This window comes from Idiotropiscis lumnitzeri, chromosome 6 (assembly GCF_059441095.1).
Source record: "Idiotropiscis lumnitzeri isolate Australia: NSW breed Sydney's pygmy pipehorse chromosome 6, RoL_Ilum_1.0, whole genome shotgun sequence".
In the NCBI taxonomy this organism is placed as follows: domain Eukaryota; kingdom Metazoa; phylum Chordata; class Actinopteri; order Syngnathiformes; family Syngnathidae; genus Idiotropiscis; species Idiotropiscis lumnitzeri.
The window spans coordinates 19,930,912-19,955,582 of record NC_142396.1 but is presented as its reverse complement, the minus strand read 5'-3'; the positions used below and the strand labels follow the sequence as shown (position 1 = coordinate 19,955,582).

General features: G+C 42.7%; 2 protein-coding genes across 4 annotated transcripts in view; both read right to left on the bottom strand.

Moving 5' to 3' along the window:
• Window positions 1–1,104: 1,104 nt before the first annotated feature.
• Window positions 1,105–6,018, bottom strand: dkk3b (dickkopf WNT signaling pathway inhibitor 3b). Its single transcript, XM_088299157.1, has 7 exons — window positions 5,738–6,018; window positions 5,206–5,304; window positions 5,032–5,112; window positions 2,623–2,715; window positions 2,024–2,168; window positions 1,457–1,607; window positions 1,105–1,316 (listed from the first exon to the last, which is right to left on the bottom strand). Exons 1-7 carry the CDS (start codon window positions 5,930–5,932, stop codon window positions 1,280–1,282), a joined length of 801 nt encoding a protein of 266 aa, XP_088155283.1. The 5' UTR covers window positions 5,933–6,018; the 3' UTR covers window positions 1,105–1,279.
• Window positions 6,019–17,585: 11,567 nt separating this feature from the next.
• cmip (c-Maf inducing protein) overlaps window positions 17,586–24,671 on the bottom strand; it is a 53,138-nt gene continuing 46,052 nt past the window's right edge. For all 3 annotated transcript variants that reach the window (XM_088298680.1, XM_088298679.1, XM_088298681.1), the window contains exons 18-22: window positions 24,124–24,171; window positions 23,879–24,025; window positions 22,232–22,337; window positions 22,070–22,140; window positions 17,586–20,335 (exon numbers count right to left, since the gene is read on the bottom strand). In XM_088298680.1, coding sequence (XP_088154806.1) covers window positions 20,282–20,335; window positions 22,070–22,140; window positions 22,232–22,337; window positions 23,879–24,025; window positions 24,124–24,171 — 426 coding nt within the window. In that variant the 3' untranslated portion in view covers window positions 17,586–20,281. The remainder of the gene's footprint in view (window positions 20,336–22,069; window positions 22,141–22,231; window positions 22,338–23,878; window positions 24,026–24,123; window positions 24,172–24,671) is intronic.

The following is a 24,671-nucleotide window of genomic DNA, read 5'->3' as shown; positions in this document are numbered from 1 at the left end:
GTCATTAATTAATTAAATCACTAATGATTATATGGATGGCATGGTGGGCGACAAATTAGCACGATGGCCTCACAGTGAGACACAGCAGAGGTCGTGCGTTCGAATCCGGGTCCGGCCTTCCTGTGTCGAGTTTGCATGTTCTCCCCGTGCCTGCGTGGGTTTCCTCCCACATTCCCAAGACATGCATGGCAGGCTGAATGGACCATCTAAATTACCCCAAGGTATGAGTGTGATCGCGAATGATTGTTTGTCTTTGCATGCCTTGCGTTTGGCAGGTAACCAGATCAGGGTGTCCCCCGCCTATTGCCCGAAGATAGCTGGGATAGGCTCCAGCACCCCCCGCGACGTTAGTGAGGAGATGTGGTATATATATATTATTTCTGTACTTAATTAATTATTTCATGGCACCGCGTTGCAGTGTTTCATGAATTCATTTTATCTGTCAAACTCACGCATCAAGTTTGGATGACAGTTCCAACCACATGATTGGTTGCGATGCTTATCAAGTCAAGGCAAATCAATTCTAGAATAATGGATTAAGGCCAATAGAGGGTCTAGTGAAACTATTCATACGACGCTATTCAATTCTACATTGGTTTGAACACTCAAGCAAAACAACTAAATACAAGCCTCGATCGCTCAATCAAGGTAGCTCATGAAGGTCCTACATGAACGTTGCCGCCATGCTTCCAACCACTTCAGGTCAAAGCAATGGTTTAGACAAGATTCGAGTTTGTCCGCGTTTAGCCACGCCCACTAACTTTGACGTGCGAGTTTGACAGATAAAATATATGAATGAAACCCTACAACACACGCCACCATGAAATGATTAATTAAATACAAAAAGAGTTATATATATGTACTTTTTTAATATAATCATTGGTATTTGAATTAATTAATGACACATCGATTTATTTAACTAATAAATATAATCAATAATAATCTATGACACTTTTATTTAAATATTTAATGGTGCATTTGTTTATTTATCTGATTTATTTAATTCCAAATTTTATGAATGAATTAAACAATTAGTTAATTGATGGCAATTTTAGCTAACCATTTCATGGTGTGTTTATTTCTTTAATTTTGACACTTCCAGTCCGCCATACTTATCAGGAGTCATTGCATTTTTTTTATTGAAAATAATACATTCATTAAGAAACAGTGCAACTCTTTCCAATTTTGAATAGCTGACAGTTGCAGCAGGTCAACCATCAATCACGACTTAAAAGTAGCTTCAGGCAAACTCGTGTATTTTAGTTTCTGCACTCAGCTCCTATTTCTGGTCCCACAGCCCACAAACAGATCCACGTCTGTAACAGAAAAAATTATAAGTAATGCAGTAAAGAAGGGAGTTAAGTAATAGCAACTGCTTGCTGCGCCTCCCAAAAACTGCAAGCATAATTTAGGACATCTATCATCATATTTATTGTGTACTAATGTTTGCTCTGACCCTTGAGCTTGGCACTGAAGGTCATTGGCACAGGGGCAGTAGTCGCGAGGACCCTCCTGGTCCCAGGCGAGCATGTCCATCAAGAGATTGGGTTGGTTCAGACAGGCCTCCCCCTCTCCCGGTTTGGGGTTGCACACAGGAAATAAAAGCTCTGGAGAGAATAAAGGAGAGGGCAGCTTTAATAGAGTCAGGCTCGACAAGCACATGGATTTCAAAACACTTATTGTAATAAAAGCAGCACATCCAGAAAGCACGCCTGCCTTACAGTCAAAGGTTGTCTTTGACTCTGTGAGGAGTTTGTATGCGCTCCTTGTGTATGAACTTTTCTCCGTTCAATCCGAAAACATGTAGGCTAGATTGTTGGAAAGCTCTAAACTGCCCAGAGCTTTGAATATGAGTATGAATGGTTGTCTTTCTGTGGCGCACCCGCCTCTTGCCCAGTGTCAGCTGGGAAAAGTTCCAGCACACCCGTGACCCCGAACAAAATATGTGGAAGAAAGTGTACAAATACAACCGGTTGAATCCTTCATGATGGTCTTGGAGTAAGTCTTACAGAAAAGAGGTTACCTCGTTGGAAGGCACAGCAGAGGTCCAGGTTGCAGTCATTCTGCCCCTGACAGATTGTTCCCTCTGTTCCCTCAGTGGCATTGAGCGTACACTGGCCCCAAACACACAACTGACTTGAGCAGCACTCCTCATTCTTTGTGCAGGGCTAAGAAGGGAAACACATTCAGATTTGCAAAGTGTAATGCAAGTAAGTATTTTACAGAGCCCAACTCAGTACAAATAATAGCCACAGACAGATTTTACTGATAACGCAAAGAATTGACAAAGTGCAGGCAATTGCGTTTTGAAAGTACAAACGGAGTAAAGATAAACAAAATTGGACTTTTACAGACTAATTTTCCAAGATGGCCGGGAAAATGTAATTAATTTGAAGTTCTGACATTACAAGTTCATCTCGCTGTAACCAGACTTTTCTTTTTTGATTTGATCCCGTGTAAATATGTGCACATTAAAATCAAAATGCTTTTGATTCTTATTTTTGTCAGTATAAAGCACAGCATTCACTACACCAGCAGTCATTTGTTTCATTGGTCACATAAAAATAGACTTGTTTAACAGAACAAAGAAATAGGATAACGAAAACAACACGGACTTCGCACCATATCTGTTGGTATGCAGGGGAGGCACTTGGAGCTGTCAATCCGATACAGGCAATACTTGAGTTCACCACAGTCCTCGTCCACCAGGCACTCCTGTGGTGTGAGATACACGTGACGGATAATCATTGATGGGGCAAAGAAATTGAGCATGAATGTTGCAAAACTAGACTGACTGTCTCAATAAAGATTTTTATGGGTCTCAAATCTGCTGCCGTCTCCTCTTCTTCTTCCCTTTTTTGTACTCCCGCCTTTCCTTTTGTGTCTGTCTGGTCTACTGTTGTTGTTTATGCTTCAGGGTCTCCCTTTAAAAACTTAAAATTTCCAAATTGTTCTGATGATAGTTTATATTTTCCTTCTAAATTTCATAACCCAAAACTACACCATTCCTGGGGCAACGTACTTGCGGTGAGAGTCCAAGCAATCTGCCAGAAGTTCAAAACTGAAGGGGCTTCTTTCTTTAATATTTTAGGTTGTCATTTTATTATTATTTTCTTTTATTAGAAACTCAAACTTCATTGGTTACTTCATTTTCTGACATCATGTTTTGTGCCCCCTTCTCACCACACAAGATAAGCAGTGTGCTGTAATTCACCATTTCATCACATGCATCTGATTTTGTAGTGACATATCCACCGACACTTGTACATAAAACACATTGGCAGCTGACAGCGCCACTTCCGAATTACTGGATAATACAGTGAACAATTCTGCGTCGTAAAAAAACACTTCTGAACCCTGCTCTGGCTTTTGGGGTAAAAATTACTAATATCTGTACACCATCATATACTGTAAAAACATTAAAAAAAATTGCAACTAGTTATTGTATAATTTATTTACAGGTATTTAGAGGCAACAAGTTGCCAGGTAAGTATGTACTGTAATTTATTAGTTGATCAGAAAAAGATAACAATAAATTGCTGCCCCCCCCCAAAAAATACAGTAACATCTAAAACATCTATGTTGTAATAGATTTTTACAGAAATTAAATTTGTGTTTTTGAACAATTTTTGCTGGCAACATTTTTGCCTGTAATTTACTGGAAATTCTATTGTGATTTTTTGTTTAAGGTGAATGAAACAACTGATAATTGTGTGCTGTGTATTACACAACTGTAAATGTGCAGTAAATAAAGCTCACTTGAATAAACCCCTATATTTTTGCACAAAACAGTACTAGTTCATGACGCTCTAGTGTTATCTTTTCTCATCCCGTACATGTACTGAGTGTGCTTGCAGTGTAAATCTAACTAAACAAAATTAAAACAATCTCTACTGTCATGTCATTTGGGAAGTATAAAATGCGGGAGTCTGGACCTAAAGATCACCAGAGAACATTAAACCTCCCATGTAAAATGATAGACGAGCCCAACAGTGGACTGGCCAAATGGAGCTCATGAGTTTGGTCATTCCAGAAGATTATTTTCTTGAAAAAATAAATCCACATTTGGCCCACCGCAAATTTTGCACCAATTGAAAAATCAACCAAAAAAAGTGTGGTGTTAAAACAGGACCTCACACTCTCTTGGTAACTGTCAGCAGGGGGCACACAAAAGTAGATAATTATCTGCTCTCAATAGACCAGGTCAGTTTTCAAGAATCAGCCAATCCACTCTTCATATCCTGACAGAGTTTCTCTGGGATTTTTTTTTCTGCAGTCTTTGCAATGAGGTCTTCTTGAAGTAATAAAAAAAAAAACACTGGAAACTATAAGTTGGGGCCAGACAACCCCGTAATTACCTCAATAGGGTCCAGAAAAATACTGCTGCAGTTAGTCATATGCCCAGTAGCACTTATCAGTCTAGTCTCGTAAATATTGCCCAAAAAGGACTTTCTGATAACTCATTATAAGTGAATAAGACAAACAAAGAGCTCAGCTCAGCATAATCATCACCGCTCTCTTTGCCACAATATATACCCCAAGTGTGTCACTCTTGCATTCCTGCATGTGTGTGATCTTGTTCTCTATAAGGAGTGCTACATCAAATATGCAGCAGTGTGTGAGTTCAATTTGCCCTGGGGGGATTTTATTGCATGTAATGAAAAACAGACAGTCAACACCTGGCCTCAACCATGCTTGCTGCCTGATGACAAATGATGAGAAATGAAAAACATACGGTGCGTTAGCTGCATGCTGCAACTGTATGTAAAAACAAGTCTTTAGGATGAGTTTGTAAACCATGAAACCCTCCCAGGAGATGACATTTTGGATTTTTAAATTATCATTAAAAAAACAAAGTTTCTAGTGTTTGCTCTAAAGGCTGTGTCTTTCAGAACAAAAAAAAACGGGATTCCTGACCACTTAGTCAGAGACCATTAGCTGTACTCCATTGCACTGCTATCTCACTATTCCTTATGCTTTTGTTTCTTGACTACATTTCTGAGATAGAGGACAGGAAAGCTGAACACTTACATGATACACATTGTTCCACTCGCCTGAAATCTCCACATGAACATGTGATGATTCTGTCTCTCCTGATGTGCTGTTAATCATCTTTAAAAGACAAAAAACAAAAAGGGTGGGAAAAAAAATGTTTTCCAAAGGACGCAGCTATTTATTGCTTTTAATATGTAAGCATGTAAGTACCTTGTCAGTTTGAATGGTCACCCCTCCATCTTTCACAGTCTTGGTGCCACTGTGGTGATGATGGTGATTTTCCAGTGACTTGGCACTCTCGGTTGTTATCTGAGAGTTAGAATTCACTTGAAAATTGCATATAACAAAAGGGCCAGACAAAGTTTAGGGTTGCAACAATGATAGCAAAAGGAGGGGCCCAGGGACATCCTTCACTTGATTTATTGTCTCACAAGGCTGTACATTTAACAGTGTGTTTATTATTCTTGGAATTCATTTTCATTGTTGGAATAATTTCTATGCGATCATACTAAATAATTGGTTTAGTCCCTTTAATAATGGAACAAATAGGAAATGTCTCTGAATTATATTTCACAACGTGCACAAATACAACAAGAAAAAAAGTTGATAACTAATGAAACTGCCAGTCCTGAACAAAAGTTGCTCAGCATTAATGTTCAGGTTTGTTCTTTACTCATTGCACAATAATCACATCGAGATTGGTCTAAAGTAAAGAATAGTGGCAATCATTATGAAATCCGACCTGGTCAACGGCATCCTCGAGTAGGCTTTGTGTATCTTCCATCAACTCTTCCACTTCACGGAACATGTCGTTTAAGGTGACAAAGCCTTGCTCCTGGCTGTCCACAATGATCATTGCCCGGCTCGGCACGACTCCGACAGCTGCCCACAACAAACAGAGATTGAAAGAAAGAGAGAATAGCGCATGAGCAGACATTTCTGCCTCTGCTCTTCCTTTGTCGTGTGTCCACGGAGTGCTCAGCGACGGATGACGCACAGAGCACCACAGCACACAGCTGGATCGGTTTTATTTGGAAAGTTTGAGGAGTACAAATTTGCTTTAATGACGATGGAACTCTTTTTTTTCCATGGAAGAGCTGCGCACACGGCTACTTTGAGACTACTATGTATATTTACACAAAGAGTGAAGTTTACAGTGAGTAGAATGAACGGATGATCCGCAAAATATTCATTTAGTTATCCCACACATTTTGTGCTCACATACGTAATTGCTTATGTTACATTTCCAGTGGATGCATTGGAGACACATCTCTATGATATCCAGCAGATGGCGCTGACTAATTCCCTTTCTTTTATAAATATCCCAGCATGCTTTGCAGTGGTCTTTTTAAATAGTTGTTACTCTTTCTTTACGTTGTTCTGAGTGCACATGTGGTCTTGATGTAATTTAAATTTTTCACAGATAAACGGACAAATGACAACAAAGGACGGTATTTAATTTGAATTCATGGACCGTAGTGGGAGCCGACATACTGATTTCTATTTGGCGATGGACAAACCTTGGGACTAGACCCTTTTTTGCCGGTCAGTCCCCCGTCCTACAGCTGCAATCTCTGTACCGTTGTATCTGTTGTATCTGTACTGACCTCAACCCTGCAAGCATTAGTCATAAAAATTGTCGGCCCCTGAGCCGGTTACGCCACAAAAAAATAGCGTTCGTGCATGAGGCCGCCGCAGGACAGTTGCTCATGGCAGAGGTATATTTAAACATCATTCGCTGGGTAATTTACTATTGAAATCCGCTTATTATGGTCTTGTTAGTCTCCTCCATTTTTCTTCTTCTCCATGAACGTGCCCAATGCAAGTAAGTACGCACTGTTTGTCTGATAGGGATTGTGGTATTGCCCCCCTCTTGCAATGGTACACCCCAGTAGCAGATAGGAGGCGTGGGTTACATGATGTCAGAGTAAGGAAATGTAGGCACAACATGCACTGCTGTCTCACATCTCGTCATACACAAACAGTTGGTAGTGGCGCTTTTCAGAGGCCGGACTATAATCACTCTCCGACCTTTGTTAATCAAACCCTCTTTTAACATTTGTCACCTTCGGCCCCATGCCCCAGAAATGGGCGTCCGGTCGGGCAGCAGGGCCGTACAGTTCTGCACCCGGCACGGACTGCCCTGCTCTGTTGACGGCATAGATGGATGCCGACATGCGGTCGACCGGCCTGGAAATTGACTCACCGTTCGGGAAACTCCTGAAACTCCAAATGGCCACCACGACCATGCTTTTGTTCCCACTTACAGGATATAACTTTCCATTCTTGTTTCTTTATTTTATTTTCAATTTAAGAAATAAGACAAGCGGTACGGATAATGGATGGATGGATGTTAAGGACACTGTAGGTCGATGACATAAACATCCTGCTATACTATATAGTTACTACTCACTTACACGCATGGACAATTTTGTTGGAAAACAACTTTTAATGATCGAAGAATATACAATGATCTCTGAAATAACTTGAAATTCACAATGGCTGGGAAGCGGTCCTGACAGAATAATCCGACCATGGATTCCGCTGACTCAGAGAAGGTATTTAAGGCCTTGGCCAGTCAAGGACGCATGGTAGGCCAGCAGGCGTCCGAACTCGCGACGCTCCGCGATGCGGTCGGCCAGCTGGCGCACAAACTAACGAGCCTCGATGCTCATTTGAGCACCTTGGCGGCCCCTGTCGCTCCGGCCCCCCACCCCGTCGCAGCCCCGACCGGGCAACCGGTTGTGGGCTACCCATTCAAAGAACCCAGTTTGCCCCATCCCAACCGCCACGGCGGCCCCTTTATCCACCACTGCCGGCTGATCTTCGATCAGCAACCCCTGACCTATGCTCACGATAGTGCTATGGTAGCGTTCATGATGAGCCTCCTGACTGGTCAAGCAAGTGCATGGGCACCGTCACGGACTTAGACCGGTCCGAAAAGCTGTGCGATCTCGACGGTCACCTACTAGCCGACATCCGCCGCTTAACCGAGCCCCTGACGTTGAAACTCTCCGGTAACCACATCGAAAAACGCTCCTTTTTCGTAATGCCGTCTAGAGCAGCCCCGGTCGTCCTGGGGATTCCGTGGCTGAAAGCGCATAACCCGGATATCGACTGGGGGCGACTAGCGATCCAGAGCTGGAGCCCCTTCTGTTACGCTCACTGCTTACGTTCCGTCGAAGAGGGTCGGCAGGTCAGTGTAGTCCCGGTGAGAGACGTAAACCTCAATAACGTCCCGGCTATTTACCACGACCTCCGCGCCGTGTTTAGCAAGGAGCGCGCCAAGTCCTTGCCCCCACACCGTCCGTACGACTGCGCGATCGACCTGCTGCCAAATCCGGTGCTCCCGTCAGTCCGCCTCTACAAGGTCTCGCTGCCCGAGCAAGGTGCCATGAAGGACTACATCACCGAGTCGCTGGCCGCGGGCCTGATTCGCCCCTCCACGTCCCCGGTCGGGGCGGGCTTGTTCTTCGTCGAGAAGAAGGATAAGAGCTTGCGCCCGTGCGTAGATTACAAGGAGCTAAACGCGATAACAATAAACAACCGATACCCACTGCCGTTGCTGGACTCCGCATTCGCGCCGTTACAATCCGCGACTATCTTCTCCAAGTTGGACCTGCGAAGTGCTTACCACTTGGTCCGGATCAGGGAGGGCGACGAGTGGAAGACAGCGTTTAAAACCCCCCTCTGGCATTTCGAGTACCTAGTCATGCCTTTCGGCTTATCCAACGCGCCGGCCGTGTTCCAAGCTCTCATAAACGACGTACTGAGGGACATGTTGAACGTCTGCTGTTTTGTCGATCTGGATTACATTTTTATATTCTCCCGCACCGTTGGCGAACACCAGCGGCACATTCGCGCCATTTTGCAGCGGCTTCTCGAAAACAAACTTTTTGTCAAAGCCGAAAAATGCGAGTTTCATAAAACCTCAGTGCCCTTCCTAGGGTTCATAGTCGAAAATGGACAACTCAAGGCCGACCCGGCCAAGACCCGCGCGGTGGTGGATTGGCAGGTGCCAACCACCCGCAAACAGCTCCAACGCTTCCTAGGCTTCGCGAACTTTTATAGGAGGTTCATTAAGGACTATAGCCGCCGGGCCCTGCCACTCACCCGCCTCACGTCCACAAAGACTCGCTTCGTTTGGGACAGCAACGCCGAAGCAGCATTCACGAGCCTGAAAGGGGCTTTCACGAACCCGCCTGTGCTTCACCACCCTAACTCTGATCTTCCCTTTGTTGTAGAGGTGGACGCCTCTGATTCGGGAGTGGGGGCCGTCCTTTCCCAGCGGTCTCCGGTCGACCAGCGACTCCACCCCTGCGCCTTCTTCTCCCGCCGACTCACGCCAGCAGAAGCCAACTACGACGTGGGAAACCGGGAACTCTTGGCTTTGGTCCTGGCTCTTCAGGAGTGGCGGCACTGGCTGGAGGGCACCAAGGAACCGTTCACCATCTTCACTGATCACAAGAACTTGTCATATATCCGGTTCATGAAAAGACTCAACCCCCGACTAGCGTGCTGGGCGCTACTCCTCAGCCGCTTCAACTATACCATGACTTACCGCCCCGGCGCCCGAAACACCAAACCCGACGCGCTGTCCCGCATCCACGACCCCTGGGAGGAAGAGGAAGGACCTCCGAGCGTGGTGCCGGGTCACCGATTGGTGGGGGGCGTGCAGTGGGAGATGGAGCAGAGGATCCGGGAGGCGCAGGAGAACGACGGCGCCCCAGCAGGATGCCCGCCGGGGCGACTGTACGTGCCCACGCAGCACCGGGCGGAGGTGATCGAGTGGGGACACGCCTCCAAGCTGGCCTGCCATCCGGGCGTCCGTCGCACCCTAGGCCTGATCGGGCAGCGTTTCTGGTGGCCGTCCCTCAAGACCGACGTCACCAAATACATCCAGGCTTGTCCCGCGTGCGCTGCCAGCAAGGCGTCTCACCAGCCCCCAGCGGGACTGCTCCAGCCGCTCCCCGTTCCGGCGCGCCCATGGTCTAACATCGCGCTGGATTTCGTCACGGGACTGCCCGTCTCCAAGGGTCACACAGTCATCCTCACAGTGGTGGACCGCTTTTCCAAGGCAGCCCACTTCATCGCCCTGCCCAAGCTCCCGTCCGCCCTGGAGACGGCTCACCTCCTGGTCCAGCACGTGGTTCGCCTACACGGGATTCCGGACGATCTGGTGTCCGACCGCGGGCCGCAGTTCATTTCCCGTGTCTGGAAGCGCTTCTGCCAGTCCCTGGGGGCCACACCGAGCCTGTCCTCTGGCTACCACCCGCAAACCAACGGCCAGTCAGAATGGGCAAACCAAGACCTGGAGTCAGCCCTCCGGTGCGTGTGCCTCAATCAGCCGGCATCCTGGGTCAACCACCTTCCCTGGATCGAGTACGCCCACAACACCTTGGTGTCGTCAGCCACGGGTAGGTCACCGTTCATGACCGCATACGGTTACCAACCCCCACTATTCCCGACGCAGGCCGGCACTGAAGAGGTCCCCTCGGTCCAGCGCCACCTCAAGCGGGCCCACCAGGTCTGGAAGGAGGCTCGGGCGGCCCTGTCCCGCACGGCGGAGCGGAACCAACGGATCGCAGATCGCCGCCGGCGCCCGGCCCCGACATACCAGGTCGGTGACCAAGTGTGGCTGTCCACCCGCGATCTGAACCTGGCAGGGGCGTCTCGCAAGCTGGGTCCGCGCTTCGTGGGACCTTTCGAGGTCGACAAGGTCATCAACCCAGTCTCCGTCCAGCTGAGGCTGCCTCCCACCATGAGGATACACCCGGTGTTCCACGTCTCGCTCATCAAACCTGCACCTACCTGCCCTCTTGTGCCGCCCTCCGCCCCGCCACCACCTCCAAGGATCATCGACAGCGACTCGGTCTACACGGTTCGAGAGATCTTGGACTCCAGGCGCAGGGGTAGGGGAGTCCAGTACCTGGTTGACTGGGAAGGCTACCGTCCAGAAGAGCGGCAGTGGATCCCCCGCTCCTGGATCATGTGTCCATCTCTGCTCCGCGACTACCACAACGCCAACCCGTCAAAACCAGGTGGTCCGCCAAGGGGCGTCCTTTGAGGGGGGGGTACTGTCACGATCCGTCTGTTGTGGTTTCAGAGAGTGGGCGTGGCCCGGCGGCTCCGCTCCGGGAAGCGGCCACGAGCGGGACGCGCTCACGATCGCCACAGCTGCGTCTCATCAGGACACTGATTAATGACTATTTAAGCAGCCGACGCGGACAGACCCGCGTCGGATTATTATCCTGCGTTGCTCATGTTTGCGCTTGCTCATGTTCACAGCTTTGTTCTTGTCGCAATTGATCCCGTGTGTTGTTCCTGCGTACCTTGTGTTTATTGTTTGTTCTCAGCAACTTTTCGGCTCGCTTTAAGTTTTTCGTCGTATTTGGATTTTCCTTCACCCTTTGTGGTAAGCATTACTTGTTTTTCGGTTCCTTGCGTTGCAAGCATTTTTTGTTACCTCGTTATTTATTTCCTGGTGAGACTCGGTCCTACAGCGTTTTTCGTTTCGCCCTCCCGGCGTTTGTAATTATAGAACCCTTGCGGTTAACAAATTGATAAGAGAATATCCCATAGTGATTATTGTATGCTGCTTGACGGTCTAAAATAAATACCTTGTCTACACCACCTCCTGAGTCTGCGCTTAAGAGTCCACCTTACACCGCTTTCCAGCCCCGGCTGGGAAGCGGTCCTGACAGACTGGCTCAATACACTTTCTATATTGAGCTCTGCCAGAGTTGTCTTGGAATGACGTCACACTGGTTTTTCGCGCGGCAGAATCTCACTTTGGGAAAACCATTATTTTGTCAAATCTACCAAATAAAAAATATTTTTTCATCCTTTATTATTTGTATTATGTCGAATTACTATACTTGTGACACACAAAAATGTGACGGTTTCTGAACTTACTTAACACTTTAAAGAGCACTTTTCATGCCAACTATATACCAAATGGCTGCTTCTCATGCACACAGTATGCTGTGTGACATATTATGTAGCCAGAAGAGTACAGTATATTTTTGTTCTCAAGTTGCTGTTCTGAACTGTCTCTGAACCTTGTGTTTTCATATTTAAAGTGGTCTACAGGATGGAGAGGTTTGGCAACATCCCCAAGAGGAGCAAATAAATAACACTGGTGTTTTTTTTCCTTCCATGCCAATGTTATGAAAGTTGTTGTTTCTCAGCTGAAGAACGATCTCCTCTATCTCCATGGCATTCGGAGCTCTGCACGGCTTTTGAACCACATCCACATGTGGTTTTGGACCCACCTTGCAGAAATCGGATTTCATATGATTTTTGTTGTTCAAAATCAAGACATCTATAAGCTGGATATAATTTCAGTAGAACTAAAGAAAAGTGTTTCTGGTCTGAAAACATGTGCAAATGTTAAAGGTGGTATGCAGCAGTCTGCATGCAGCCGTCAACCCATCAAGCAACTCGTTTACATCTTGGGAACGTGAAGTAGACAGCTTTTCAAGTCCTTCTTTTACCGCTTGGCGGTTAAATAACCGACCAACAAACTATAATAGGCTCCTTTAGAAGAGTCTTTGTATGTCCCCACGAGCCTTTGCAGTGTGCATGACCAAATGATTAATGCATCCCTCGCTCCTTCCTTCGGACCCTGATTGGCTCGTTGTAGTCACACCATGATAAGTTCATGAAATAATATTCTTCTGTCACATTTTACAGATAGTTTGAACAAATGACAAAATGACTTCTTTATTCCTTCGTAATGCCTGCAAACTCTGCCTTGAAGTACAGTAAAATATTTGGTTTCTATCATTGGGTATATGAAGACCTGATGTCAGCAGAACTCAAAGCACATCTGGCTGACCTCGTGAGGAGAAATGATGTCATTTTTACATTTCCCCAGTAGCAACAGCTGTCAAACAATGGAAAGTTTTGAGGTTCAGAGGTGGTGAGGAAGAAGGAATATCTTACATACATATTGTGTCAGGAATATACTGACTGAAAAGACATTTATGGAAAATGGTAGCGAGAATGTTGAATAGGGTGAGAAGGAGTCGCAAAAGACGCACAATTCTTTACGAGTGTGACATGCTGCGGAGCTCGGGCCATACAAGGACTTTTCAGTAATAAAAATTTCTGGTGAAATTTGTAACATTCTTGTCCAAATGAACTTTGAATCTTCTTGCACATTGAGAATTTCTTTCTGCTCTTGTGGATTATATACAAGCCATTACTCTCCATGGTGAGCAGAGAAAGCTTTTCAATGAGAGTACTGCAATCTCTTTAAAGACAGTTGCTTTTCCATTTCCAATTCAGAACACAAGCCCAGAAATATTTTCGCAATGAGATTGGTCATGTTGGCACTGAAAGTGTGCTTTATCTTGAATGACAAAACTCCTGCTGGTCTTCATTGTAAAATAAACTGAATGTACGACAAAAGAAAACTATTTCACTTGGAAACATGCTCAAGCAGGCGTGGGCAAACTACAGCTCAGGGGCCACATGCAGCCCGTTAAACGTTTTAATATGGCCCGCCGAACTTGAAAAAAATTTAATGAATACACTTTTTAATTAAAATTATTAAATGAATCAATTAATATTTTATTTTCTAAATACTGTGGTTTTTCAAAGACATGTATATTGTTGTCATGCTTTTTTTCACTTTCATTTGAAATTAAATGTATTTTCTTTTCTGGTGAGGTTACCAAAACACTCCACCCATCTGCTCCTCGTCTGGCCCCTTTGTTAAATTTTAGAATCTGTTGTGGCCCGCCAATCAAAAAGTTTGCCCACCCCTGTGCTAAAGCAATGAAACCTGCAAACCCTCTCTGTGACAAAATTGGTAGCTTCACATCCAGCTTTAGAACTTGCCTTTATTTACTACCAGATGGATCCAGAATCTTATCATTCTAACGTTTCCACAACTGGTTTTGCTTTCGTGGCCAATGCTTTTATTGCCACACTGACTCAATGTACATCATTGTCATATACACGAAAACACTTTTATTTTATTACATCAATTTCAGACAACTCATAAAAACAGCACAATGTCTGCTATTTCCTTATTTTCGTGGGATAACTGCCCCCCAAGACAATAGTAAGATCAGGTCAGACTCACCAGTCACAGTGAACAAATCCTCCTCAAATGTAATTGTATTCAGGTAATCATTAAAACCCAGAGTAACATTTCTGGTCAAAAGAAATGCCTTATCGTCAGGATGATGTTAATTTTTCTGGAAGAAAGACTGGTCATCACATTCTGTATTTCACAAGACCCTTACACCTGAAATGGATTGTTGTGCGTCTCTGTGCGTGAACATTGCCTCCATTTTGACAACTGGCTGATTGGTCAAACATTTCATCATGGAGATGCATTCCTCAGCTGATGGCTCTTCAGACGTTGAGTAGTCTTGGAGAGTCTTTGGGCCACTTTCAACATCACATGGCAGCAAAACGGACAGAAGACTACGGACACAAAACAATTAACATGACATCCTCAAGTCCATTTCCCGTAGGCCTCCATGGACCAATGAGAACAACCTCGTTATATTTAAGCACATCAATGCAATCAAATTCCTTAAAGGACTCCTGGCGTTTTATATGATCTCATTTATATGTTACATTTTGGAGAAGTGGCATGTTGTTTGTCAAGCAGCTGACAAATGGCGCTCATTAGACTGAATGGAGTCAGCTGCGCTACTCACCAGTCCAAAAAAAGTCACGCGCAGCTTGCCACTCTAGCTGCTACACCTGCTTCAACCAAAGAATTTTAAATACCATGTTCATGGTGGCCCATGTGACGTGGTGTCACATGAAACTATAGACCAAACTGTTTTAAAAAATATGAACAAAAAACTCAAGTGTAAACGTATGCATCAAGCAATTTTTTTTTTTTTTTTATCAAATCCCATCATGTATCATACAACTTCATACCAAAGTTTTGCCTCCCTTAGGGACGTTTGCGTCGCTGCAGGCCAGCACGAAAATGATTCTAATGAAAATTGTCTTAACTGTAGTCAACTTCAATCATTATGCTTTTAAATTTCAAAGAGAAAGTTTTAGAAACCAATCAGGGTTGAATTGGGGTGACACCCCATTTTAAGAATGTACCAATTCTCCATCCTAAAATACACGGGCAATTTTATTCCTAAATGCTGAAAATGCAACTGTTTTGAACATTGTCCCTGAACCTTTGACACTGGCCTGTGTGCAGTGTAATAAATACTAATAAGTAGAAAGATGAAGTGCTTTATATTCTCCTTTAAAACTTTTGCTGGAGGCCAAATAATATCAATGGATAAATGTGGTAATCTGCTGGATCCTGTCAGTCAGTACATTGCAAAAATGAACACCATATGATGTTGACTAAACACCAGCAGATTTGCAGGGTAACCTAACAAGTATTGGTGGGTCAACAGCACAATTTCACTTGACAGAAAGAGGTGGGCCATGTTTGAGTGGTGTGGGGGAACGGGGTCGAGAACAAAGACCACGACAGTAATGGCAAAGAATCTTCAATGAGATTAGAGCAATGGTTGTAGATTACGGTATGTCACCTATCATGGCATGACAATGATTGAGGAAGTGAGAATGAAACAATCAAGATCAATCGTGGCCTCAATCATGAGAAGTCTGCAATGAGAACTGAATGTGCTACAGTAAACATTACAGTATTGTCGGCTACTATGACTTTCACACTGCATGCCTATGTGCAGCACAATCGAGAGTTACATTATCTGACTATGAAAATGTGTTCTACAGTTTGATGACCGTTGTGTCAACCCCTACACAATTGAGACTAGTCCCAGCAGTGGAGGCGGGGACAGACTCCTCATTGAGGAACAGGAACAGACTGTGGAAAAACAAATTGACATTCGGCTTTGAGAAATCAGGCAAAACATCGTGGAAGCTCTCTTCGGGAATCTCAAAGCCATAAGCTTGACGATCATTGTGCACATTCTGAAAGGGAACCAGGTGTCCCTCAAACTGTTGCCCCGTGTGCCTTTTTAAAGAAATGCCGACAGTGACGCAACTGAGGATTGAGCATGGTCAGTTTCATGATGATTGTTTGCGGAAAAGTCCATCATCATCAATATTGCGCAGAAATCATCTTTCCATCATGTCTTCGTGAACGTATTGGCCGTGAGCCCTGGATTCAGATGAAAATCATCACAAATTTGTTTTTGTAGATGAGGCAGACTTCTTACTGTGCAGTAGACATGTGAGGAACATCATTCAACAATCGTTGCTTATATTCAACCTATGTCGTTATTTTGTTTATATCCGTCAATAAATTCCAGCTTTGTTCAATAATTCCACTGTCTGTGGTATTCTCTCAACTAATCCTTTTACAGTGACATTGTTTGCAGCACAGGATCATGGTTGCACAAACACTGAAATAATGAAACTACGTGTATGTTGTGTGAGGGTGATCCAAAGAAATGTCTCAATGGTATTTCATGATAAATAAGTTTTTTGAATCAATGATTCTCCGAGTGCAAGCCTTTCTTTAAAGATATATGTACACAATGTAATGGTTCGAACACTGAACAGCCAGATACAAGGGGTGACCGTTTTGGATCCACAGTTGTGAAATATGACATCAAGGTTCTGAAACCAGTGTCAAATTCATTGACAAGACTGCAATTGTTTACTGCAAAAATGAAAATTTCTTATATGTTGCTTTATAGTCATCCAGTAACCATCTTGAAGGATGACAGACATGATGTGGGAACAGCAAATGCTGCAGTGTTGCTTCCCTTCCTTCTCCTGTGGATTCATCTGAGAATTATGTCCCCGAAATTGGACACAGGTTCATCAACAGGATTTGTCTTATCATGGCGGTTTAATAAGTTACATTCACCTTTTATATATCTATGTAATAAAATGTTATGTGCATGTCCATGTTCTTTCTGTGAAAAGCCAATCATTACGAGGAAATTGACTTCTGTATGCAATAGAAAAACATCTCCAACTTAAACATACTCACAGACAATTTATTTTTGTTTAAAATTATTTTACATCATGTTAAAGATCTTTTGTTTTATTACAGCCACTGAACAGTAGCAGCAATAATAATGATAAGAATGATAATAATAACAATAATAGCAAGAACAACAACCCAATAGAAGCAGATTGATGCTGAGAAAGACTAAAAAATTAAAAATAAGATGGGCACCCTTTCCAGCTGCTCCCTCCCCCAAAATACAAGCAATTATGCAAAATCAAATTCTTGAGTGTTCAGTCAGATTTGCCTAATGTCTTGACTGCAGAGGATTTAAAAATAGTAGAAACTTGCCATTAGTTGGGAATTAAAAAAAAAAAAAAGACATCTGTAAGGAACAAACTTCGAGGTGAACATTTAACAAAACGAGGGCAGCCTCACATTTATTTACAAACAGGACAAAAAAATAGTAGCCTCTATTTAGCCACGGAGAATGTGCTGTTTGATGTCTTTCGGAGGAAGAGAGGGTCATTTAATGCAAGGCGGCAGTCTGAAATACAAGTAGCTTGATATAATTCAAATAAACAGCACTTGTAAAATTCAGTGATTATCATAAAAACAAATTCTAATTAAAACAATAAATAAAACTGACAGAATAGTAGGGACCACCGTGATTTTGGCTGTACTTTATTCATTCATCACACAACCAGTAGATGTATCCACAGCAGTATGTTTTCAAACGCGAGAGTGGTTATCTAATGCTTTGCAATCAAAAAAGCAATCGAGAGATTTAAAAAAAAATAAATAAAAAATTTAGATATTAACTGCAATATTGGCCAATGTGGTGCTCCTGAAATGGTCAGGTCATGAGGTTACAGTAATCTTTGGGAGAATTCTTATTTTTTAAATTGTATTTATTTATTATTGAAGTGGTTGTTGAGTTTTGTAAATTGTTATCTTGGGACATTTATACACCAATAACGGTACTGTATTAGAAGGTTTTGTAAATAATAATGACAACAATAATTAGAGTATATGACAAAATCTGCTGAAGAAAGGATGAAGTAAAAAATAAAACTGATTGCGCTAGTTCAGCACTTAACCTCAGATAGTGATCAAACCCTTTATCACAATTTCAAACCTTATATAAAACAACTAAGAGAAAATATCCGATGATGTAGAGACACGTACATGCATAACAACAAGACCAACAAAACATCAGATCATCAAATCAGTAAAGGTTGAAACTAAAAAATATGGTGCAATGAAAACAATGATTTTGATTACAGTGCACTTTGTGTCAAACAACAAAACAACCACTCAAGATTGTTAAATGAAGGCAACACCAGCCCACCGGAAAAGGAAGGCCAAGATTAATGCAGAAAAGAAGAAAAATGAGAAGGGTTTAAAAACGATTCCAATACAAGAAAGAAAGACTATATACAATTGTATGTACATTATACAGGATATGAAAGTCAATTAATTAGCAAGGATGCGGATGGCCCAAAATCTACTGACTAAACCGAAAACTGCATTTCAGCAAATAAATAGTAAAGAAAAGAACTCGCAGTGGACGGCATCCTATTCTCGGCTGTAACTTTTGATGTTTAATCAACAGCCTGGAGCAATCGGCAGGTGGCACATAGAAAGAAAATATATGCATTTGGAGCAAAACGGCCCGAAAAAAAAAGTCAAAATGTCTTATTTTGTCTCAATGTGTAGCCACGTGCACGAGACAAAACTGGCTGACTTGCAGTGAGGCAGGGCAATTACCACATACTGGCTAATGTAATGTTGCCACAATACACAGGCAACACCTTTAAGGGAATGTTGAGGGACAATTGTGGCCAAAAGTTGTCTTCACCCCCCCCCCCCCAAAAAAAAGACTTTACAGTCCAAATCGAGACTATATACACATGATTTGTGTCTCAACATATTGTTGACAAATAAACTTAAGAATACCACCACTTGAAATACAGCAGAAAAGAAGAATCTGCAGTGTGACCTTGGCAAGGGAGGTCAGACTGCACTTTTGCACAGGTAGCTCACCACAAAATCTGCTCCACCAGCCTGGTGGAAGAAGCTCGCGTTGGCTTGATGCAACAAGACAAAAACTAATTTGTTTGGCAAGTGTCCTTTTCGCCATGTCCAATAGTCAATAACGGGGGCCAAAAGACAGAGCATTATGAAAATACGCAAACTCTTAGCTGGTGATGGGTCTCGTGTACAGGTGAACATTAACAGATCTATATGACCCCCATGGCATAGTACAGAGAGATCCATGTACGGGTACGCTCTCGGTTGGCTTCCTGGATTATGTGCCAATAACAAGCACTCAAACAACTAAAAAGAACAGAGTTTGTGTACATCTAAACTGCCAGGATCAAATCCCAGAGAGTAAAAGAGGCTTATAAATAACAGGCAATCCCAGACCGCCCGGCTACTGCTACACAAAAGTCCTATTAAATAGTCATGAGAATTGATCAGTACACTGACGAATTAAAAAGGGACATAATTTTGCTAGCAGTGTTAAATTCTCCTAAAGAGACTCCAAACTGTTTCTCAAATATCACTCTTGACATTCATCTCCATATAAACACACAGTATATGAAATTGCAGATGCCTGGAAAAATATGTCTATTTAAAACCATTTTGTCTTGCCTTTGTGTACGTTTGTAAATATGGAGCAGGCACAGTCTTACAACTCACCGAGACAGCTCCGTTCGCAACCATAGTCTTGGAAAACAGGGACCCGGAAATCAATCTGGACAATGCAAAGGGAGGACGGAGGTGATTATGAGTCATATAAATCCGTTTGAAGAGCTACATCGTGGATTAGGGCAGAGAAGAGCGGGAATGTAAGCACTTCATCATATGAGCTAGAGGAGCGATTCAAAATAAAAAGAGTGGAAGGTTCATAGTGGGCATCACTCTTTCCCACAAAACATAAGTGCTGGACCGGTTGAGAAACAGATGACAGATCTGACAACATATTACAAGGATAGAGGGAGAAAAATAATTATCCGTTTTGTTTCAGTATAGCAGGTCCTTGAAGATCCTCTGATCACATTTGCAAAAAAGGGTCCACTAAACATTGACAGCAGTAGCAAGGAGAGCAACAAGGTCCATAAAGCTTTCTTTGTTGGAGAAAATTGAAACTTTCCTTCCTGGTCATGGCATTGTTGTATCCTCTCCTCACACGCACGTTAAAGTACGACGATCCTGATGACTGCCATCTGACATCCTGGTCTAATGATGGAAATATCAGATGATGCAACTAAAAACTTGTTTGTGAAGTGTTTTCCGAGTGGCTATGCTTTCTTCTGGCAGTCTGGCTCCCCGTACAGATTGCGTGAGCACAGCCCATCACCAGGCTTCTGTGTACCGAACATCCACATCTTTCAGGTTGGGCAGTTTGGCCTGGATGGAAAATAGCACAAAAGATGTTACAATTACGGCAGCGGCGCGTCTAAGTTTCAATTAACAAGTAAATGAAAGATTTTAGGTTTGAATAAGAAAGTTGCAAAACCGACATTAAAATCATCTTAAGTGGGAACTCCACTCAGGGAGCACCAACACAGTGATGAGCAAGCAACAGTTCGATCCTGATCCTCGAGGGCCGCTGTGGTGCCTGTCGCGGCTACAACACACCTGATTCAAATGATCAGACAATCAGCAAGGTCTGCAGAAGCTAGATAACGATGCTGATCATTCGACTCAGGTGTGTTGCAGCAGGGAGAGGATGAAAATAACTAGGGATACCGGCCCTCAGGATTAAAGACGCCTTTTATAAAGTAAAGTGTTGAAAAAAAACCTTGACAACGAATCCAATCTAACAATCTCTTGGACTATTTAACACGTCTTGTAAAACACTGCGTCTTCATGGGAGCCGTGCAGCATTGCCTCAGGATAGGATATTTTTGGACAATAATGAGTGAAAGTTGTTTGGTAAGATATTGCAGTAAGCCTGTTGTGTGAAAAATGGATAGATGTAAAGATTTGGTGCGGAAGGAAGCACGTCAGCAAAGTGCGTACAAATTCATTTCCGCCTATTACAATGCAGAGTCATCTTATGGTTTCATTTATTGCATCACTCATGTCGCTAAGACTGTTGAAAATTAGTTTGGGAGGATGATGCAACCACAATCGTTTGCTTTTCAGATGTATCTGAGACATTTTGTCAGTGTTTAATTGTTTGAACCAGTTACAATAAACCGTTTAGCTTATTTTTGTAAGTCAGTTAAAACAAATTAAATGTAAAATAAAGTTGTTTTTTAATACCAATAGTTTGACAGGATTATTTTTCTTATTTCAAACCAACAAGCATTTTCTTGTAACGATCAAACATATCAGTCAATATAAACTGACAAAAAGTGAATTATTTTGTCTAGAATTAAATTGATAACAGAATTATTTTCCATGCACATCTAATGATTATAAAAACATTTTTTAAATAATATAGCTGGCTGCTATATAAATTAAACACCATGATGTAACCCAGGACGCACAGATCCACCCTCTGCAAAGTAAAATCTCCCGCCTGTGGCTTGTAAAAATTACTCGGCACAGCATTGTTTTTTATTTTTAATGCCGCCTGTGTGGTGCGTCCCCCTTCCAACTCCAAACAACTCATCCTCGCTGAAAGGTTCACTGCACACGGGCGTGTGCCTGCCTCTCTTTGTGCACACCGGGGGCTTGACAAAACTTGCACATGTATACTTTTTGTAACAATCGTGTAATAACATGCCAGTGTGCACCTTGTTTGCTGTCTCGGTGTATGTGTGTCTGTTCCTTGCAAATTATTGCGATGCATTGCAGCATTGTTTTTCTTTGTGTCCGCATCCTTAACCAATATGTATCTATTGTCCAGCAGTAAACTGTACGCGTTACATCTCGTTGGACCCAACATGGATCTGTATCCGTGTGTTGAAAATGTTGCCTAAAAAGTAAAATATATCAACATAGTGGTGGAGTTCTCAGCTCTTGTGTGTTTTTCCAATTTCAGCTAATTAATGAATACCAATCATGCCACACATGCAAAACTAATTAAACCTTCCTTTAAGTTTTTCTCATGCCAAATGACCAAAAATGCACGTAATTAAAGCATTTAAACCAGAATGACACGCTAAGTCAAACTTTTTGTCGTTTATTTACCTTGAGGTCCTCATATGTGTCAGCTGTAAGCTTGGTGCTGTTCATGTTCAGACTACACAAGCTCTTCATGGCTGAAACAATCATACGGACACAATTTGGTGAATGCTTATATAAACACACACGCACATTCTCATTGACTTCTTGAGACATGCGTTTTCTTACAGCTCAGAGCCAGTAGTCCAGCATCAGTGACGGGAGTCTCACACAGATTCAACACCTGAAGGCAGGCCAGGTGCTCCGACAACAACCGCAGTCCTGCATCCCCAAACTGTAAAAAGATATTAAATACATACATATTGTTGAATCTCAATTCTATTCTCAGCAAAAACACTAACATAACTTAATTACCTTGACCCATGCTTACTGTGAAAAAAAAGTCTGTAATAATTAGGATGTGCAGTAAATATGTGAAGTGCATTTGGCAGCGTAAAAAAAAGTTTCAATAGCTCCACCGAGGGAGGAGTCAGAGAATATTAAGTCGGGTGGCCAGTGTAAGTCCAGAAGTTTGAGGTGGCACAATGCTCAACGTACATAAAATAGTCAACTATAAAATAAGGGAATAATTAATCATTAACTCTATGTTGTTTACTATAAAGGCTGTAGTGCAAATATTAAATCGACATTCAATGTAACTTTGGTCTAATGTGGAGCTCGTTGGTGAGCACTCAGCCCCGAAAGGAGAACGTGGATACCCCTTCCCATGGGCTCACCACCTGTGGGCGGGGCCAAAGCGGCTGGGTGCTCTGTGATATGAGCGGCAGCCAAAGGTGGGGGACCTTAGCGGATTGATTAGCAGCTACTGAAGCTAGTTCTTGGGACATGGAACGTCACCTCTCTGGTAGGGAAGGACCCCGAGTTGGTGTACGAGGCACAGATGTTCTGACTAGACGTAGTCGGATTCGTCTGGCAGTGTTTGGTCAACATTGCTGGCAGTAAGTCTGATTTATTTCCAGTGTCGTGAGGGAGGGATCAATTTATTTTCTATAAGTAATTAAGATGCTTGTTTGTCTTCCTCTACATTACAGTACAACTTCATGTTTTCAATTTGTTATTGCTATAATCAAAGATATGCTGTGACTCGGCAGCATGTTGCAGCATCTGTGTTCATTTATACTCCTCCAAATACGTGTCCTGCTTCCCATGTTTGTCTCTTTGTGAAGTTGTGAGATTCTAAGGCTGTGTGTACGTGCGTGTGTTTGTGTGTGGACCAAGGTTATTTTAGTTAACGAAAACTAACAAAATAACTAAAACTAAAATTGAAATAATATTTTTTTTTAAAAAATAAAAACGAAAAATATTTTAAAAAAAAAAGAAAGTAAACTAACTAAAAGTAAAATTTATGAAAACTTCTCAGGATGAATTCAAGCCCACAAATCCACTTTAGAAGTTGGCAACTTGGCAAACAAGGCATTAAAATCTAGGCCTTCATTAAAATGAGGTTGCATGCATGCATGCCTGCATCTAACTTTAGAAAAGGTATGGACTGCACTCATTGTATATTCAAAGTCTGTGGATTGTCAAAACTGTAAACTGCACACTGTATTATCAAAATTTTTAAAATATTTTTTTGGGTTGAATTAGTACTACACAATACTTGCCATGTTCTTTTTTTAATATTTCACACAAGTTAAGTTTTTTTCTAAAACAAAACGAATACTAAAACAAAATGTTTGTGAAAAAAAACTAAAAGTTATAAAAACTAACAAAGTGGCCCTTGAAAACTAATTAAAATTAAAAAAACAGAACTCAAAACTAAATAATAACTAACTGTAAATAAAATTCTGAAACTATAAGAACGCTGGTCTGTACCTGAGTGGACCACAGGTTAAGTTGTTTGAGCGATGGCAGCTTGATGAGCTGCTCGGCACAGGCACTGGTGACATTGGTGAAGGCCAGGCTGAGATTCTCCAAGTTCCCAAAAGAACCTGAACTCAACAGGCGAGCCAAGTCTGCATCCTAAAACATAACAAAAGACATATTAATTGAGCTTTCAGCATATATAAGGACAGAGCGGTGAAGAAGAAAGACACCGGAGTTCATCACTGTTTTCTCACCGTGGACTTGGAGGGAAGAGTCAGGCGGGTGGGGCCTCCTTTTCTTTGCTGTGATGACAAGAAAAGAATAAGATGGCGTCAGATCACATGACCTTGCTGGAACTTTTAAATACAGCAGATGGCATGTGTGAGTAGCTTTATCCATCCAATACGGAAGTAATGAATTTGAGACTTTTGAGTAACGGGGTGTATTTTTCTCAAAAGTGGTGGTGCTAAATCACGGCTCTTTTAGCAATCAGTCACAAACATGCAAAGTATAGCCAATGTTTGAAACATTTGTCATTACTGTAACTGCTTCAAAAGACAGTCAGCAATAGTATGAATGCTTATCAGTGTCTTTGACTCACATGCGTAAGCCTAAGTGACCTGAACTTGCAGCCATGCACATTCAGCCAATCGCCGATGCAACCAGCAGGCAGGCATGTTGTTTGAAAATAGCTCCATTGTTGAAAAGACACGCAAAATATTTGCTAAAAAAAAGCATCTAAGATATACTACGGTACGCCGAATGAGAGTTGAGCTATTCTTGAGATGCAATTACATATGAA

Bases quoted from the DNA above. Each gene is read 5' to 3' on its own strand.
- dkk3b (XM_088299157.1), bottom strand. From the start codon at position 5,932: ATGTCTGCTCATGCGCTATTCTCTCTTTCTTTCAATCTCTGTTTGTTG. The intron at 5,113-5,205 runs GTACTTACATGC...TGTCTTTTAAAG, and splicing joins TGACCATTCAAACTGACAAG to ATGATTAACAGCACATCAGG. The intron at 2,169-2,622 runs GTGCGAAGTCCG...TTCCCTTCTTAG, and splicing joins CCTGCATACCAACAGATATG to CCCTGCACAAAGAATGAGGA.